We start from the raw sequence: 16,334 nt of genomic DNA, 5'->3' as shown, positions 1-16,334 counted from the left end.
CCCCCCCCCAGTCGCGCTCTCTCTTCCCCCCCCAGTCGCGCTCTCTCTTCCCCCCCCCAGTCGCGCTCTCTCTTCCCCCCCCAGTCGCGCTCTCTCTTCCCCCCCCCCAGTCGCGCTCTCTCTTCCCCCCCCCCAGTCGCGCTCTCTCTTCCCCCCCCCCCAGTCGCGCTCTCTCTCCCCCCCCCCCAGTCGCGCTCTCTCTTCCCCCCCCCCCAGTCGCGCTCTCTCTTCCCCCCCCCCAGTCGCGCTCTCTCTCTTCCCCCCCCCCAGTCGCGCTCTCTCTTCCCCCCCCCCAGTCGCGCTCTCTCTTCCCCCCCCCCCAGTCGCGCTCTCTCTTCCCCCCAGTCGGCTCTCTCTTCCCCCAGTCGCGCTCTCTCTTCCCCCCCCAGTCCGCGCTCTCTTCTCCCCCCCAGTCGCGCTCTCTCTTCCCCCCCCCAGTCGCGCTCTCTCTTCCCCCCCCCAGTCGCGCTCTCTCTTCCCCCCCCCCAGTCGCGCTCTCTTCCCCCCCCCAGTCGCGCTCTCTCTTCCCCCCCCCCAGTCGCGCTCTCTCTCTTCCCCCCCCCCCAGTCGCGCTCTCTCTTCTCCCCCCCCAGTCGCGCTCTCTCTTCCCCCCCAGTCGCGCTCTCTTCCCCCCCCCAGTCGCGCTCTCTCTTCCCCCCCCCCCAGTCGCGCTCTCTCTTCCCCCCCCCCCCAGTCGCGCTCTCTCTTCCCCCCCCCAGTCGCGCTCTCTCGTTCCCCCCCCCCCAGTCGCGCTCTCTCTTCCCCCCCCAGTCGCGCTCTCTCTTCCCCCCCCCAGTCGCGCTCTCTCTTCCCCCCCCCCAGTCGCGCTCTCTCTTCCCCCCCCCCCAGTCGCGCTCTCTCTTCCCCCCCCCCCAGTCGCGCTCTCTCTTCCCCCCCCCAGTCGCGCTCTCTCTTCCCCCCCCCCAGTCGCGCTCTCTCTTCCCCCCCCCAGTCGCGCTCTCTCTTCCCCCCCCCCAGTCGCGCTCTCTCTTCCCCCCCCCCAGTCGCGCTCTCTCTTCCCCCCCAGTCGCGCTCTCTCTTCCCCCCCCCAGTCGCGCTCTCTCTTCCCCGCCCCCCAGTCGCGCTCTCTTCCCCAGTCGGTCTCTTCCCCCAGTCGCTCTCGCTCTCTCTTCCCCCCCCAGTCGCGCTCTCTCTTCCCCCCCCCCAGTCGCGCTCTCTCTTCCCCCCCCCAGTCGCGCTCTCTCTTCCCCCCCCCAGTCGCGCTCTCTCTTCCCCCCCCCAGTCGCGCTCTCTCTTCCCCCCCCCAGTCGCGCTCTCTCTTCCCCCCCCCAGTCGCGCTCTCTCTTCCCCCCCCCAGTCGCGCTCTCTCTTCCCCCCCCCCAGTCGCGCTCTCTCTTCCCCCCCCAGTCGCGCTCTCTCTTCCCCCCCCCAGTCGCGCTCTCTCTTCCCCCCCCAGTCGCGCTCTCTCTTCCCCCCCCAGTCGCGCTCTCTCTTCCCCCCCCAGTCGCGCTCTCTCTTCCCCCCCAGTCGCGCTCTCTCTTCCCCCCCCAGTCGCGCTCTCTCTTCCCCCCCCAGTCGCGCTCTCTCTTCCCCCCCAGTCGCGCTCTCTTCCCCCCCAGTCGCGCTCTCTCTTCCCCCCCCAGTCGCGCTCTCTCTTCCCCCCCAGTCGCGCTCTCTCTTCCCCCCCAGTCGCGCTCTCTCTTCCCCCCCCAGTCGCGCTCTCTCTTCCCCCCCAGTCGCGCTCTCTCTTCCCCCCCCAGTCGCGCTCTCTTCCCCCCCCAGTCGCGCTCTCTCTTCCCCCCCAGTCGCGCTCTCTCTTCCCCCCCAGTCGCGCTCTCTCTTCCCCCCCAGTCGCGCTCTCTCTTCCCCCCCAGTCGCGCTCTCTCTTCCCCCCCCCAGTCGCGCTCTCTCTTCCCCCCCCAGTCGCGCTCTCTCTTCCCCCCCCAGTCGCGCTCTCTCTTCCCCCCCAGTCGCGCTCTCTCTTCCCCCCCAGTCGCGCTCTCTCTTCCCCCCCCAGTCGCGCTCTCTCTTCCCCCCCAGTCGCGCTCTCTCTTCCCCCCCAGTCGCGCTCTCTCTTCCCCCCCAGTCGCGCTCTCTCTTCCCCCCCAGTCGCGCTCTCTCTTCCCCCCCAGTCGCGCTCTCTCTTCCCCCCCAGTCGCGCTCTCTCTTCCCCCCCAGTCGCGCTCTCTCTTCCCCCCCCAGTCGCGCTCTCTCTTCCCCCCCAGTCGCGCTCTCTCTTCCCCCCCCAGTCGCGCTCTCTCTTCCCCCCCAGTCGCGCTCTCTCTTCCCCCCAGTCGCGCTCTCTTCCCCAGTCGCGCTCTCTCTTCCCCCCCAGTCGCGCTCTCTCTTCCCCCCCAGTCGCGCTCTCTCTTCCCCCCCAGTCGCGCTCTCTCTTCCCCCCCAGTCGCGCTCTCTCTTCCCCCCCAGTCGCGCTCTCTCTTCCCCCCCCAGTCGCGCTCTCTCTTCCCCCCCAGTCGCGCTCTCTCTTCCCAGTCGCGCTCTTCCCCCAGTCGCGCTCTCTCTTCCCCCCCAGTCGCGCTCGTCGTCTTCCCCCCCAGTCGCGCTCTCTCTTCCCAGTCGCGCTCTCTTCCCCCAGTCGCGCTCTCTCTTCCCCCCCAGTCGCGCTCTCTTTCCCCCCCAGTCGCGCTCTCTCTTCCCCCCAGTCGCGCTCTCTCTTCCCCCCAGTCGCGCTCTCTCTTCCCCCCCAGTCGCGCTCTCTCTTCCCCCCCAGTCGCGCTCTCTCTTCCCCCCCCAGTCGCGCTCTCTCTTCCCCCCCAGTCGCGCTCTCTTCCCCAGTCGCGCTCTCTCTTCCCCCAGTCGCGCTCTCTCTTCCCCCCCAGTCGCGCTCTCTCTTCCCCCCCAGTCGCGCTCTCTCTTCCCCCCCAGTCGCGCTCTCTCTTCCCCCCCAGTCGCGCTCTCTCTTCCCCCCCAGTCGCGCTCTCTCTTCCCCCCCAGTCGCGCTCTCTCTTCCCCCCCAGTCGCGCTCTCTCTTCCCCCCCAGTCGCGCTCTCTCTTCCCCCCAGTCGCGCTCTCTCAGGTCTTTCCCCCCCAGTCGCGCTCTCTCTTCCCCCCCAGTCGCGCTCTCTCTTCCCCCCCAGTCGCGCTCTCTCTTCCCCCCAGTCGCGCTCTCTCTTCCCCCCCAGTCGCGCTCTCTCTTCCCCCCCAGTCGCGCTCTCTCTTCCCCCCCCAGTCGCGCTCTCTCTTCCCCCCCAGTCGCGCTCTCTCTTCCCCCCCAGTCGCGCTCTCTCTTCCCCCCCAGTCGCGCTCTCTCTTCCCCCCAGTCGCGCTCTCTCTTCCCCCCCAGTCGCGCTCTCTCTTCCCCCCCCAGTCGCGCTCTCTCTTCCCCCCCAGTCGCGCTCTCTCTTCCCCCCCAGTCGCGCTCTCTCTTCCCCCCCAGTCGCGCTCTCTCTTCCCCCCAGTCGCGCTCTCTCTTCCCCCCAGTCGCGCTCTCTCTTCCCCCCAGTCGCGCTCTCTCTTCCCCCCCAGTCGCGCTCTCTCTTCCCCCCCAGTCGCGCTCTCTCTTCCCCCCCCAGTCGCGCTCTCTCTTCCCCCCCAGTCGCGCTCTCTCTTCCCCCCAGTCGCGCTCTCTCTTCCCCCCCAGTCGCGCTCTCTCTTCCCCCCCAGTCGCGCTCTCTCTTCCCCCCCAGTCGCGCTCTCTCTTCCCCCCAGTCGCGCTCTCTCTTCCCCCCCAGTCGCGCTCTCTCTTCCCCCCCAGTCGCGCTCTCTCTTCCCCCCCAGTCGCGCTCTCTTCCCCCAGTGCGCTCTCTCTTCCCCCCAGTCGCGCTCTCTCTTCCCCCCCAGTCGCGCTCTCTCTTCCCCCCCAGTCGCGCTCTCTCTTCCCCCCAGTCGCGCTCTCTCTTCCCCCCCAGTCGCGCTCTCTCTTCCCCCCCAGTCGCGCTCTCTCTTCCCCCCCAGTCGCGCTCTCTCTTCCCCCCCAGTCGCGCTCTCTCTTCCCCCCCAGTCGCGCTCTCTCTTCCCCCCCAGTCGCGCTCTCTCTTCCCCCCCAGTCGCGCTCTCTCTTCCCCCCCAGTCGCGCTCTCTCTTCCCCCCCAGTCGCGCTCTCTCTTCCCCCCCAGTCGCGCTCTCTCTTCCCCCCCAGTCGCGCTCTCTCTTCCCCCCCAGTCGCGCTCTCTCTTCCCCCCCAGTCGCGCTCTCTCTTCCCCCCAGTCGCGCTCTCTCTTCCCCCCAGTCGCGCTCTCTCTTCCCCCCCAGTCGCGCTCTCTCTTCCCCCAGTCGCGCTCTCTCTTCCCCCAGTCGCGCTCTCTTCCCCAGTCGCGCTCTCTCTTCCCCCCCAGTCGCGCTCTCTCTTCCCCCCCAGTCGCGCTCTCTCTTCCCCCCCAGTCGCGCTCTCTCTTCCCCCCCAGTCGCGCTCTCTCTTCCCCCCCAGTCGCGCTCTCTCTTCCCCCCAGTCGCGCTCTCTCTTCCCCCCCAGTCGCGCTCTCTCTTCCCCCCCAGTCGCGCTCTCTCTTCCCCCCCAGTCGCGCTCTCTCTTCCCAGTCGCGCTCTCTCTCCCCCAGTCGCGCTCTCTCTTCCCCCCCAGTCGCGCTCTCTCTTCCCCCCCAGTCGCGCTCTCTCTTCCCCAGTCGCTCTCTTCCCCAGTCGCGCTCTCTCTTCCCCCCCAGTCGCGCTCTCTCTTCCCCCCCAGTCGCGCTCTCTCTTCCCCCCCAGTCGCGCTCTCTCTTCCCCCCAGTCGCGCTCTCTCTTCCCCCCCAGTCGCGCTCTCTCTTCCCCCCAGTCGCGCTCTCTCTTCCCCCCAGTCGCGCTCTCTCTTCCCCCCCAGTCGCGCTCTCTCTTCCCCCCAGTCGCGCTCTCTCTTCCCCCAGTCGCGCTCTCTTCCCCCCCAGTCGCGCTCTCTCTTCCCCCCAGTCGCGCTCTCTCTTCCCCCCCAGTCGCGCTCTCTCTTCCCCCCCAGTCGCGCTCTCTCTTCCCCCCCAGTCGCGCTCTCTTCCAGTGCGCTCTCTCTTCCCCCCCAGTCGCGCTCTCTCTTCCCCCCCAGTCGCGCTCTCTCTTCCCCCCCAGTCGCGCTCTCTCTTCCCCCCCAGTCGCGCTCTCTTCCCCAGTCGCGCTCTCTCTTCCCCCCCAGTCGCGCTCTCTCTTCCCCCCCAGTCGCGCTCTCTCTTCCCCCCCAGTCGCGCTCTCTCTTCCCCCCCAGTCGCGCTCTCTCTTCCCCCCCAGTCGCGCTCTCTCTTCCCCCCCAGTCGCGCTCTCTCTTCCCCCCCAGTCGCGCTCTCTCTTCCCCCCCAGTCGCGCTCTCTCTTCCCCCCCAGTCGCGCTCTCTCTTCCCCCCCAGTCGCGCTCTCTCTTCCCCCCCAGTCGCGCTCTCTCTTCCCCCCCAGTCGCGCTCTCTCTTCCCCCCCAGTCGCGCTCTCTCTTCCCCCAGTCGCGCTCTCTTCCCCCCAGTCGCGCTCTCTCTTCCCCCCCAGTCGCGCTCTCTCTTCCCCCCCCCAGTCGCGCTCTCTCTTCCCCCCAGTCGCGCTCTCTCTTCCCCCCCAGTCGCGCTCTCTCTTCCCCCGTCGCGCTCTCTTCCCCCAGTCGCGCTCTCTCTTCCCCCCCCCCAGTCGCGCTCTCTTCCCCCCCAGTCGCGCTCTCTCTTCCCCCCCCCCAGTCGCGCTCTCTCTTCCCCCCCCAGTCGCGCTCTCTCTTCCCCCCCCCAGTCGCGCTCTCTCTTCCCCCCCAGTCGCGCTCTCTTCCCCCCAGTCGCGCTCTCTCTTCCCCCCCCCCAGTCGCGCTCTCTCTTCCCCCCCCCCCCAGTCGCGCTCTCTCTTCTCCCCCCCCAGTCGCGCTCTCTCTTCCCCCCCCCCAGTCGCGCTCTCTCTTCCCCCCCCCCCAGTCGCGCTCTCTCTTTCCCCCCCCCAGTCGCGCTCTCTTTCCCCCCCCAGTCGCGCTCTCTCTTCCCCCCCCCAGTCGCGCTCTCTCTCCCCCCCCCCAGTCGCGCTCTCTCCCCCCCCCCAGTCGCGCTCTCTCTTTCCCCCCCCAGTCGCGCGCTCTCTTCCCCCCCCCAGTCGCGCTCTCTCTTCCCCCCCCCCCCGTCGCCCTCTCTCTTTCCCCCCCCCAGTCGCGCTCTCTCTTCCCCCCCCCAGTCGCGCTCTCTCTTCCCCCCCCCCCCGTCGCCCTCTCTCTTTCCCCCCCCCAGTCGCGCTCTCTCTTCCCCCCCCCCAGTCGCGCTCTCTCTTCCCCCCCCCAGTCGCGCTCTCTCTTTTTCCCCCCCCCAGTCGCGCTCTCTCTCCCCCCCCCAGTCGCGCTCTCTCTTTTCCCCCCCCCCAGTCGCGCTCTCTCTTTCCCCCCCCCCCAGTCGCGCTCTCTCTTCCCCCCGTCGCTCTCTCTCTTCCCCCCCCCCAGTCGCGCGCTCTCTCTCTTCCAACAACAACATGCCCTCGAAAAAGCCTCGGCACCGCCGGGCACTCCAGCTAGTATATTATTTATATATATAAAGAGGTACTTCTGTCCTTCCGTCTGTCTGTCTGTCTGTCCGGCTATACACACTCAAGTTATAGAGCGTACCTACACGTGCGTTACATCAAAAGAAAGCTTACGATTCCGGAACGGTCGTAAGCGTATTTACTTTTCGGTGAGACAAAAATTGTGCCCACGGTATCCAAAAAACGTTGAAAATTCCGCTTATTATCCTCTCATTAGCATCGAGTGACGTCAAAGTCGACCAGTCGTACAGTCGAGCGACCCGACGGTCGACCAATCGCTGCGTCACGGGGGCGGGTTCCTAGCGCGTGCGGGCGGGCCGTCCTAGAGTCGAGCGACGGGACCATTGACCAATCCTACACTTCAGTGACCTGACGGTTGACCAATCGGTGCGTGTGTGGGCGGGCCTTATCATTCTGAAATGAGGTGAGTGGCCGCCATCTTGATTCCAAACTCTTCCTTTCTTTTTCCCACTTTCTGCGTGTTTCTTTTCAAATCTACATTTCCAGCAAAAAAATAAGTTGCTTTTAAAACACATTGGCCTAGAAATTGGGTTCTGGCGCTGCAACGGCTTTAGCGCCGGAAGTTAGTGCCGGAGCTAAGTCGCGCTGGTCGGGCCCAAAATTCACTACTTCTGCGCCCAAACGGCTGCCGGCGCTGCTGAAAGCTGTTAGCGCCTGAAAACTGGCGCTATGCGCTGAATTTCGGCGCTATCCCGGCGCTGCGGCGCCCGCTGCGATGCGGCAGGTTCGGGAAGTGCAGGCCTCCTCCTTCCCTTAAGGAGGAGCTGCCTGCACCCGGCCGCGGCCCGCGATAATCTTATTAAAAATGAGCCCGGCACCTCGGACAAGTGCCGGGCTTGCTTCTGTTCCGGGGGGGGGGGTGCGGGGGGAGAAGTCCGGGGAGTGAGCTGCGGCCAGGCGGGCGGCGGGAAAGCGGCCGGCCGCCGCGGGGCCTTTAATGCGCCGGCGCAAACTTGTGCAAGGCACCTCTGCCAAAACGTTGCTTGCGGCTGCCACGGGCGAGGCGGCCGCAAGTCAATTTCCCAGTTCGGGCGGGTTACCATGGCAACCGGGACGCTGCGCACACCGATGACGTCATCGGTGCCGGCGCAGCGCTACCGGTCTACCGCGGCGTAAGGGCCCCAGGCAATTTAGGCGCCGGCGCCAATTGCAGCGCTAGGCCCTCTAGCGCCGCAAAATCGGCGCTAAGGGCACTGAATTTCTAGGCCATTGTTTTTTTAAAAAGTTAATTAATTTGTAAATCTTTTCTCTAACCTCCTATAATTTTCCTACCTTTCACCGTTTTTCCAGGCCTCGAAGCCTGGGCCTCTGTTGCCCAGCCACGCCCGAGCTAGGCACCTTCCGTCGCGATCAACAAAAGGCCCGCGGTCGCCGCCATCTTTGTGAAGGCTGGAGGGGGGCGGGCCTGAGCCAAGCGTCGCCGCCACCGCCGCCATCTTAGTAAAGGCGGGCGGGGCGGGAGTCAGCGCGCACGTCGACTTCCGCCCGGAGCGTGACTTGAGTCCAGCCAGGCCTCACGCGGTCGGTTAAGGAGATCTTCGAAGTGCTCCTTCCAGCGGGCACTGACTGCCTCTCTGTCCTTGATGAGTACCTCTCCATTCTTGGCCCGCAGTGGGGTAGGACCTTGGGAGCTTGGGCCGTAGATGGTCTTGACTGCGCTAAAGAATCCACGCACGTCATGGTTGTCGGCTAGCTGCTGGATCTTCTGCATATTCTCCACCCACCATCTGTTCTTTAGGTCGCGAGTTTGTTGCTGGACCTCTGCCTTCAGGTGTCTGTAGTGCTGCTTTCTTGCTCTCGAGTTCTGTTGCTGTTTCCAGATCAGGAATGCCTTGCGCTTGCAGCTTATTAGCTCCTGGATCTCCTGGTCGTTCTCATCGAACCAGTCTTGGTGTTTCCTGGTCGAGTGACCGAGCGTCTCTTCACAGGTGCTGATTATGAAGGCCTTGAGTGCAGACCAGGCGCTGTGGGCACTCTGACTCTGCATCACTGAGAATCGTCAGGTTGTTTGTGAGACGCAGGCTGAATAGGGCCGCCTTAGCAGGGTCTTTGAGTGCTCCAGCGTTAATTTTCCTGCGGCATTGTTTCTGTTGCCGCCGCTGTTTTGGGGCTACATTGACCTTGATTAGGCCTCAGCTGGAGTATTGTGTTCAATTCTGGGCACCACACTTTTGGAAGGATGTCAAGGCCTTCGAGAAGGTGCAGAAGAGATTTACTAGAATGGTACCAGGGATGAGGGACTTCATTTATGTGGAGAAGCTGGGTTGTTCTCTTTAGAGCAGAGAAGGTTAAGAAGAGATTTGATAGAGGTGTTCAAAATCATCGACAGTTTTGATGAAGTAAAAGGAGAAACTGATTCCAGTGGCAGAAGAGTCAGTAATCAGAGGACACAGATTTAAAGTGATTGGCAAAAGAACCAGCGGCGACATGAGGAAACATTTCTTTTTTACACAGCGAGTTGTTGTGATCTGAACTGCACTGCCTGAAAGGGTGCTGGAAGCAGATTCAATAGTAACATTCAAAAGAGAATTGGATAAATATTTGAAGGAAAAAAAAGTACAAAGTGAGGGAAAAAGCAGGGAAGTGGGATTAATTGGATAGCTCTACCAAAGAGCCGCCACAGGCACAATGGCCAAATGGCCGCCTTCTGTCCTGTGTCATTCTATGAATTTGTATTCAGGAGCATCGCTCCCATTTGCAGGTCTAATTTAATCAATCACCAGTGCAATAGTAGGTAAAATTAATTATTTGCACAGTACTTGTCAAACAACTGTGGTTGATGATTTTATTGTTACTTCCTCTGGACTGTACAGTGTACATTAACCAAGTGTGCTCTCTGAGTTGTTAAGTTACTGTGTTGTATCTTGAATCAACAAAAAAGTCCAGGGTTCCAGGCTTAGTTCTGTTCGAGTCATCTGAAGATAGGCCACAGCCAGCTACATGGTCAGCAAAACTGACGCTGGGATGCCATGGTGTGATTCTGTGCTTTCATGCATCACCATTTTAGATTCTGGCAGGTAACCATTTTGGAGTCAGGGAAAGAATGGAAAAAGGTATTCCAAAAAATCTTGTCTTTTGTTGGTTTTATTGATCATTTTGTGCGGCTCTGACAAGGATTGTCTGAAAATTGCAGAGAAGCCTTATCGTTGTGAAAACTGTGCAACCTGAAAATACTTCAGTGTATTTGCATTGAATTTAACCTTTAATACAATTAATTTGATGAGAATGAGACTCTTTTGAATTATATTTTCTGCTGCTTCAACTTGGCCTTCCAATCCCACATGCCATCTATTGGCAAGTCAGATTCTTACTCCCACCTCACATGTCACTTTGTAACCAGAAGTGAGTGAAAGCAATCTGAGAATGGCTTTATTCGCCTTCTCTTTGGGGAACCAGTCTTCACTGCATTTCTCTGCTGTGGAATGGATAAGATTACAAATTGCAGACATGAACCCACATCCCATTGTGCCAAAACTTTCAGAATTGGTTATGGAACTGGACTCGTAACCCAGTCATGTGTTCAGATTCCACCATGGCTAGTTGTGAAAATAAATTCAGTAAATGAGGTAATTTGTGGGCTGGCAGCAGAAAAAAATTACTACAAAATCTGTCGGATTGTCTTAACAGCCAAACTGGTTCACTAGTGTCCTTCCTTCAGAGAAATGAACTTGGCACGCCTACCCGGTCATGCTACTTGTTTGGCACTTAATGTCCTCTGAAGTAGCCTAGCAAGCTACTCAGTTGTACAAACGATTCTTCCAGAAGGCTGCCCACTACCACCTCTGGATGGGAAATAAATGTGGCCCCGCCAGCTGTAACATTTGCATATTGAATTATCATTGGCCCGCAGGCATTTGTAAGGAATACCTATTATATTCACATGCGATCACATGCTGAGTTGTCATTGGCCTGCAGGCATCTGTAAGGACTGCTATTGTTTTGAAGTCCCAGGGCTAGGGGTCCTAACTCCATCTTGTCCCCACTGCTGTATGATTGAGATCACAGACCTGATGCTTCATAAAAGAGTTTAAACTGTAATACTCCGTTGTCCTGCAAGTTATTATTTTTGTACAAAGTGTGCAAAACAAGATATGGTGTCAGAACAGGGATTTGAAATGGACATCGTTGGAGCTCCCTTACCTCGAACGAATTGGGAATCTTTGAACTTACATAGAGAATGGTGCAAGTTCAAGCAACACATGCAGTTGATATTCTCGGGTCCGTTGAAAAGCAAAGGGGAGGAAGAAAGATGCAGCTACCTACTCCTGTGGATCGGAGAAAAAGGGAGAGACATTTTTAACACATGGTCGCTCACCGCAGATGAAGCAAAGGTACTGAAAAGTTATTTTGACCGTTTTGAAGCATATGTGATGCCCAAGACAAATACGATATTTGCTAGGTACAAGTTTCAGGAGAAAGTACAAGGAGCTAGTGAGTCGTTTGAACAGTTCGTGACTGAGTTAAAACTACTGGTAAAAGACTGTGAATATGCAGAAGATAAAGATGAGATGGCCAGAGACCGCATCGTGTTTGGAATACATTCAGCTAAAGTAAAGTGAGAGAGAAACTTTTGAATGTTGGGTCCGGGCTAACGCTGGACAAAGCTATGGACATAGCTAGATCGCACGAGATAGCCCAAGCACAGTTGAAAACCATAACCGGTGCCACGAGCAGCTCGAGTGAACAGACAGTGCATGCACCACCAAAGAACACCGCCCAGAGAGCGTGTTTCAGAACAGAAAGAACAGAGAGAGTTCTAAAAATGGGCGACACAGACATAAAACGCTTCAAAAACTGTGGATATTGTGGAAACAACTGGCATGGAGAAAAGGAGTACTGCCCTGCCAAAGGAAGGCCATGTGGTAAACGGAACCACTTTGCTAAAGTTTGCAGGACTGTTTTTGGAAAAACAGTACACACAGTGAGTGACAGCCAAATGCCAGATAGAGAGCCAAATGCAGAGGAACTGTTTATTGATTGTGTCAAAAGGTATCTGGCTCAACCCCGAGAAAAGCATATTCGGATCCACCGAGATCAGTTATTTCGGGCATTGCCTCTCAACTGATGGCATTAAGCCGGATCCAGAGAAAATCTCCGCCATCAAGAAGATGGAGCCGCCGAAGAACCGCGCAGAGCTAGAGACAGTACTAGACATGGTTAACTACTTAGCCAAGTTTGCCCCGAGCCTCTCCGAAATCAACGCACCCATGCGTCAGTTGCTCAAACAATCCAATGAGTTCCTGTGGGACAAACAACATGACGCAGCATTCCAGAAAATGAAAGACCTAATCACCAGAGAACCAGGACCAGTTCTTGCCTACTTCGACCCCAACAAAAAGCTCAGACTACAAGTGGACGCGTCAAAGTACAGACTAGGCGCAGTATTACTGCAAGAAGGAAAGCCCATCGGCTACGCTTCCAGATCTCTCTCGGTGAAATCAACTATGCTCAAATCGAGAAAGAGCTATATGCAATTCTGTTTGGATGTAAGCGTTTCCACCAGTACGTCTATGGCCGACAAGTCATTGTGGAATCCGACCACAAGCCCCTCGAGTCAATCATGAGGAAACCACTAGCCGCAGCCCCACCAAGACTACAGAGAATGATCCTTCAGCTACAGAAGTACGACTTCACAATCATTCACCGTCCAGGCAAAGACATTCCTGTCACAGACACGCTCTCCAGAAAGTCTCTTAGCTACCAGGACAGCAGCCTCAGTGAAGGCATGGATGTGCAGGTGCACATGGTGTACAACAGCTTACCTGTGAGTGACTCAAAACTGAAGGAGATCCGAGCAGGAACAGAGAAAGATGCACAACTCACACTGCTGAGCAAAGTCATACATGAAGGATGGCCTGAGGAAAGGAGGAAATGCCCTCCGAGCATATCTGAATTCTGGAACCAGAGACGAACTGTCACAAATCAACGGAATCGTCTTCAAAGGAGAGAAAAGCATCATTCCTACCAGCCTCAGAGAAGAGATGTTGACGAAAATTCATGCTGGACATATGGGCATGGAAAAATGCAAACAAAGAGCACATGACATTATGTTTTGTCCTGGAATGTGCAAACACGTTGAGGACATTGTCGGAAAATGTTCCATTTGTCTAGAACGTCGCCCATCAAATGTCAAAGAGCCCATGATACCTCACCGTATCCCAGACAGGCCCTAGCAGGTCGTGGCAACGGATCTGTTCACATGGAACAACGAGGACTACATAGTGACTGTTGATTACTACAGCAGATTTTTTGAACTGGACAAGCTTCACAGCACCAAATCTGCAGCTGTGATCCACAAGCTAAAGGCAGCCTTTGCCAGGCATGGCATGGTAGAGACTTTCGTCTCAGACAATGGCCCCCAATACAAATCAAAAGAGTTCGAGTCGTTTGCCAAGGCATGGGATTTCACACATGTCACATCAAGCCCACATTACCCTCAAAGTAATGGCCTTGCTGAAAAAACTGTCCAGATTGCAAAAGCACTCATGGACAAAGCCAAAGCAGACAAAAGAGACCCCTACATCAGTCTCCTTGAGTACTGCAACACTCCAGTTGACAACTTCAAGTCACCAGTACAGCTGTTGATGAGACGCATACTTCGCTCAATCCTTCCAAGCACCAACCAGCAGCTGCAGCCAGAGGTCGTCAGCTGCAAGCAAGTGCATGCAAAACGTGTACAGAGACAGCAACACCAAAAGAGATACTATGACAGGTCAGCTAGACTACTGCCGCCACTGCACAATGGAGAATCCGTCGGAATCCAGGAGCATGACTACTGGAAGCCAGCAGTTGTCATCCAGCCAGCTGACACTGAGCGATCATATCATGTCCGCACCCCAGAAGGACAAGTGTACCGCCGCAATCGCAGGCACCTCCTGAACACCAAGGAACAACACCGTCATTCTGACGAGAGGATCAGTTCAACAGAGTGTGATGAACAGAGCAATGCACAAAACACATCATACTTACCTGAACTTGATTTGTTGACTGATTCAGGAGCATGCTCAGTTCCATACCACACAGGGTCGGGACGAGAGGTCAAGCCTGGAGTTATCCTTGACTTGTGAACTGTCAAAGGGTGTAGGCGGAGCGCTGCCCTAAAAAAAAACTGTACATCGTTATTGAAACGTTGAGATATTTTCAGCGCTAGTTAAATGCTGAGTTTACTTAAATGTTTATGCTACCGAGAACATTATGTAGAAGAAAGGTTTAAAAGTAATGCATAACATTTTACTTTTAAAAGAAAGGGGATGTAACATTTGCATATTGAATTATCATTGGCCTGCAGGCATCTGTAAGGAATACTTATTATATTCACGTGATCACATGCTGAGTTGTCATTGGCCTGCAGGCATCTGTAAGGACTGCTATTGTTTTGAAGACCCAGGGCTAGGGGTCCTAACTCCATCTTGTCCCCACTGTGCTGTATGGTTGAGGTCACAGACCTGATGCTTCATAAAAGAGTTTAAACTGTAATACTCCGTTGTCCTGCAAGTTATTATTTTTGTACAAAGTGTGCAAAACTAGACACCAGCCCCTCCCATATCTTAAAAACATTGATTCAATGGATCAATAGAACTTTATCTATTTTGGTAAAAGGTTTGACTTCGTGCTATCGGCTGCTGGGTGCGAGCATTTGTGTGTTGAAAAATAAGTACTGAATAAGGCTTACAATGTACAGTGACACCCACAAGTCTATTTTGAAGTGTAATGTTTTAATTGCTGTGTGAATCATTTCCCCAAATTTTTCAACATTTTTTTTTGAGGCTTGCACAATTTGCAGTTCATCATGCTTTTTTTTACCTTTGTGTTTTACAGGCATTTATTTGTCCGACTTGACGTACATTGACTCGGCCTACCCATCCACGCACAGTATCATTGAGAGCGAACAAAGATCGAACCTAATGAACAATATTTTGAGAATCATTTCAGATCTTCAGCAGTCCTGTGATTATGGTGAGTTAATTGAGCATATTCCGCCATTGATTAATTTTAATTCCCTAACTAAAGAAGGTTTGATTTTTTTTCCCCCTCTTTGATGCATTTTGTTTATTTTAGATATCCCTCTGCTGCCTCATGTTCAGAAATACCTGAATTCAGTGAGATATATTGAAGAACTTCAGAAATTTGTTGAAGATGACAATTACAAGTAGGTTTCCTTATATTTGTGCTTTTACCATAAGTTCTTACTACAGTTACATGTGATGGTGCTTCTCGTGTTAAATATGATTTGAATCTTTTCAAACAAAAACAGAATTGTTATTCCATTTTAAAACAAACCTTCCTGACTCTACCCTGTAGTCTTCTGTAAAAGTCTTTATTGCTCAAATTTCTCTTGAGTAGGGTAGAAATTGAACACTGAAGCATTAAATCCAACTAAAGCAGCCAACATTATCCAATGCACACACATCCCCTAACTACACTTACGGCCATTTATCCTCTTAACATTGTCAAGCTCCATAGCTTCCAGTAGCACATTCATTTTTCCTGATTCATAAATTTTGCCACCCTACAGAGAAAAAAACACCTAGGTGGCAATGCCTTTGAAAGCTTCATGCAATCTAAATGGGATGCTTTTCCACACTTCAGACTTTTTTTCTTGGCACAAACAAGGTGTCAGCCTTGACTCAGTTTGTAGCACTCTCGCCTCCGAATCAGAAGGTTATAGATTCAAGCCCCACTCCAGAGACTTGAGCAGTTAATCTAGGCTGGCACTTCTGTCCAGTACCTGAAGGAATGCTGCAGTTTCGGGGGTGCCGTCTTTCGGATGAGACGTTAAACCGAGGTCCCTGCTGCTCGCAGGTGGCCATAAAAGATCCCACAGCATTATTCAAAGACGAGCATGGGAGTTCTCCTCAACATTTATCCCTCAACCAACACCTAAAACAGATGATCTGGTCATTTATCTTATTGCTGTCTGTGGGAGCTTGCTGTGCGCAAAGTGTCTGCCATGTTTCCTACATTAGAACAGTGACTACACTTCAAAAGTACTTAATTGGCTATATAGCGTTTCTGTTGTCATTTGTACTTGAAGCCCACCACTTCAGGAGATTTTTTTTCTGATCAAATTACATTCAGGTTCTGGTGATGCCATCGATCAGCTTTGATATTGGCAATGTTTGTAGTGATTAATGCTCACATATTTTGTTTGCATTGTTTAGCAATAGCCCACACTATACTGAACTCTAAACTCTGCTGCAGTTACACTTAATGGAGTTTAGGATCATGGGGTGTTGATTTTAGTCAGTAAATTATCCCACACATTTCCTACAGATGCCTGGAACGGTAATTTGACTCAAGAAATTCCTCCCAGAACCTAACTGAAGAAAGGCTTTGCATCCATCACCTCAGACCAGCAAGATATTAGTTGGCATATGGCAGGATTGGTACAATTTGCTAAGGCAATGACATTTTTTAGTGGCCAAAATAAACGGGATCTTTGCTGAGACCCAAGACAAATTCTCAAAATACACCCATAACCTTTTGATCAATACTATTATTGTATCATCTCCTAGTTGAGTTGGAACATCGCCGAAAATTGTGACACAAAAATGATTGTGTCTTGGACTTAGTAGATTGTCTACGTTCACTTTTTTTTTGAAGTTCTGATCTTCTTTCCTCCCCCCAATCTACATTGTACCTTCACGAGAATGGAGTTGGGAAAATTCAGGTTTGTTTAATTTTCCTCTGACCCAAACTCAACAAACTATGAACGCTGAGGTAAAACTTATTGGTATCCACACTTAAGGACATTTAGAAAATCAAACTGTTCGTTGAATAAGTAATGTTCATGTGAATCCTGTGCTTGATAAATTGTCAGATCCATTTTAACCTTGAATACCTTGTGCCAAATTTAATCCATCTGAGTCTTGCACTTGCTCTTACCTCAGCTTGGAGAATTGCAGAATTATTTGATGTTGGCTGCACCCTATC

General features: G+C 55.1%; 1 protein-coding gene across 18 annotated transcripts in view; it reads left to right on the top strand.

The window, feature by feature from the left end:
• The window catches only part of ralgps2 (Ral GEF with PH domain and SH3 binding motif 2), a 911,087-nt gene that overhangs the window by 510,882 nt on the left and 383,871 nt on the right, over nt 1-16,334 (top strand). For all 18 annotated transcript variants that reach the window (XR_015077609.1, XR_015077608.1, XM_085982223.1 and 15 more), the window contains 2 exons: nt 14,220-14,357; nt 14,460-14,550. Coding sequence is in view for 16 of the 18 variants with exons in the window: in XM_085982223.1 (XP_085838349.1) it covers nt 14,220-14,357; nt 14,460-14,550 (229 nt within the window). In the remaining 2 variants the exon portion in view is untranslated. The remainder of the gene's footprint in view (nt 1-14,219; nt 14,358-14,459; nt 14,551-16,334) is intronic.

The sequence above is a fragment of the Somniosus microcephalus genome, chromosome 3 (genome assembly GCF_052327205.1).
Source record: "Somniosus microcephalus isolate GS21.2 chromosome 3, FLI_Smic_1.0, whole genome shotgun sequence".
In the NCBI taxonomy this organism is placed as follows: Eukaryota; Metazoa; Chordata; class Chondrichthyes; order Squaliformes; family Somniosidae; genus Somniosus; species Somniosus microcephalus.
This window is presented reverse-complemented; position numbering and strand designations above follow the sequence as displayed.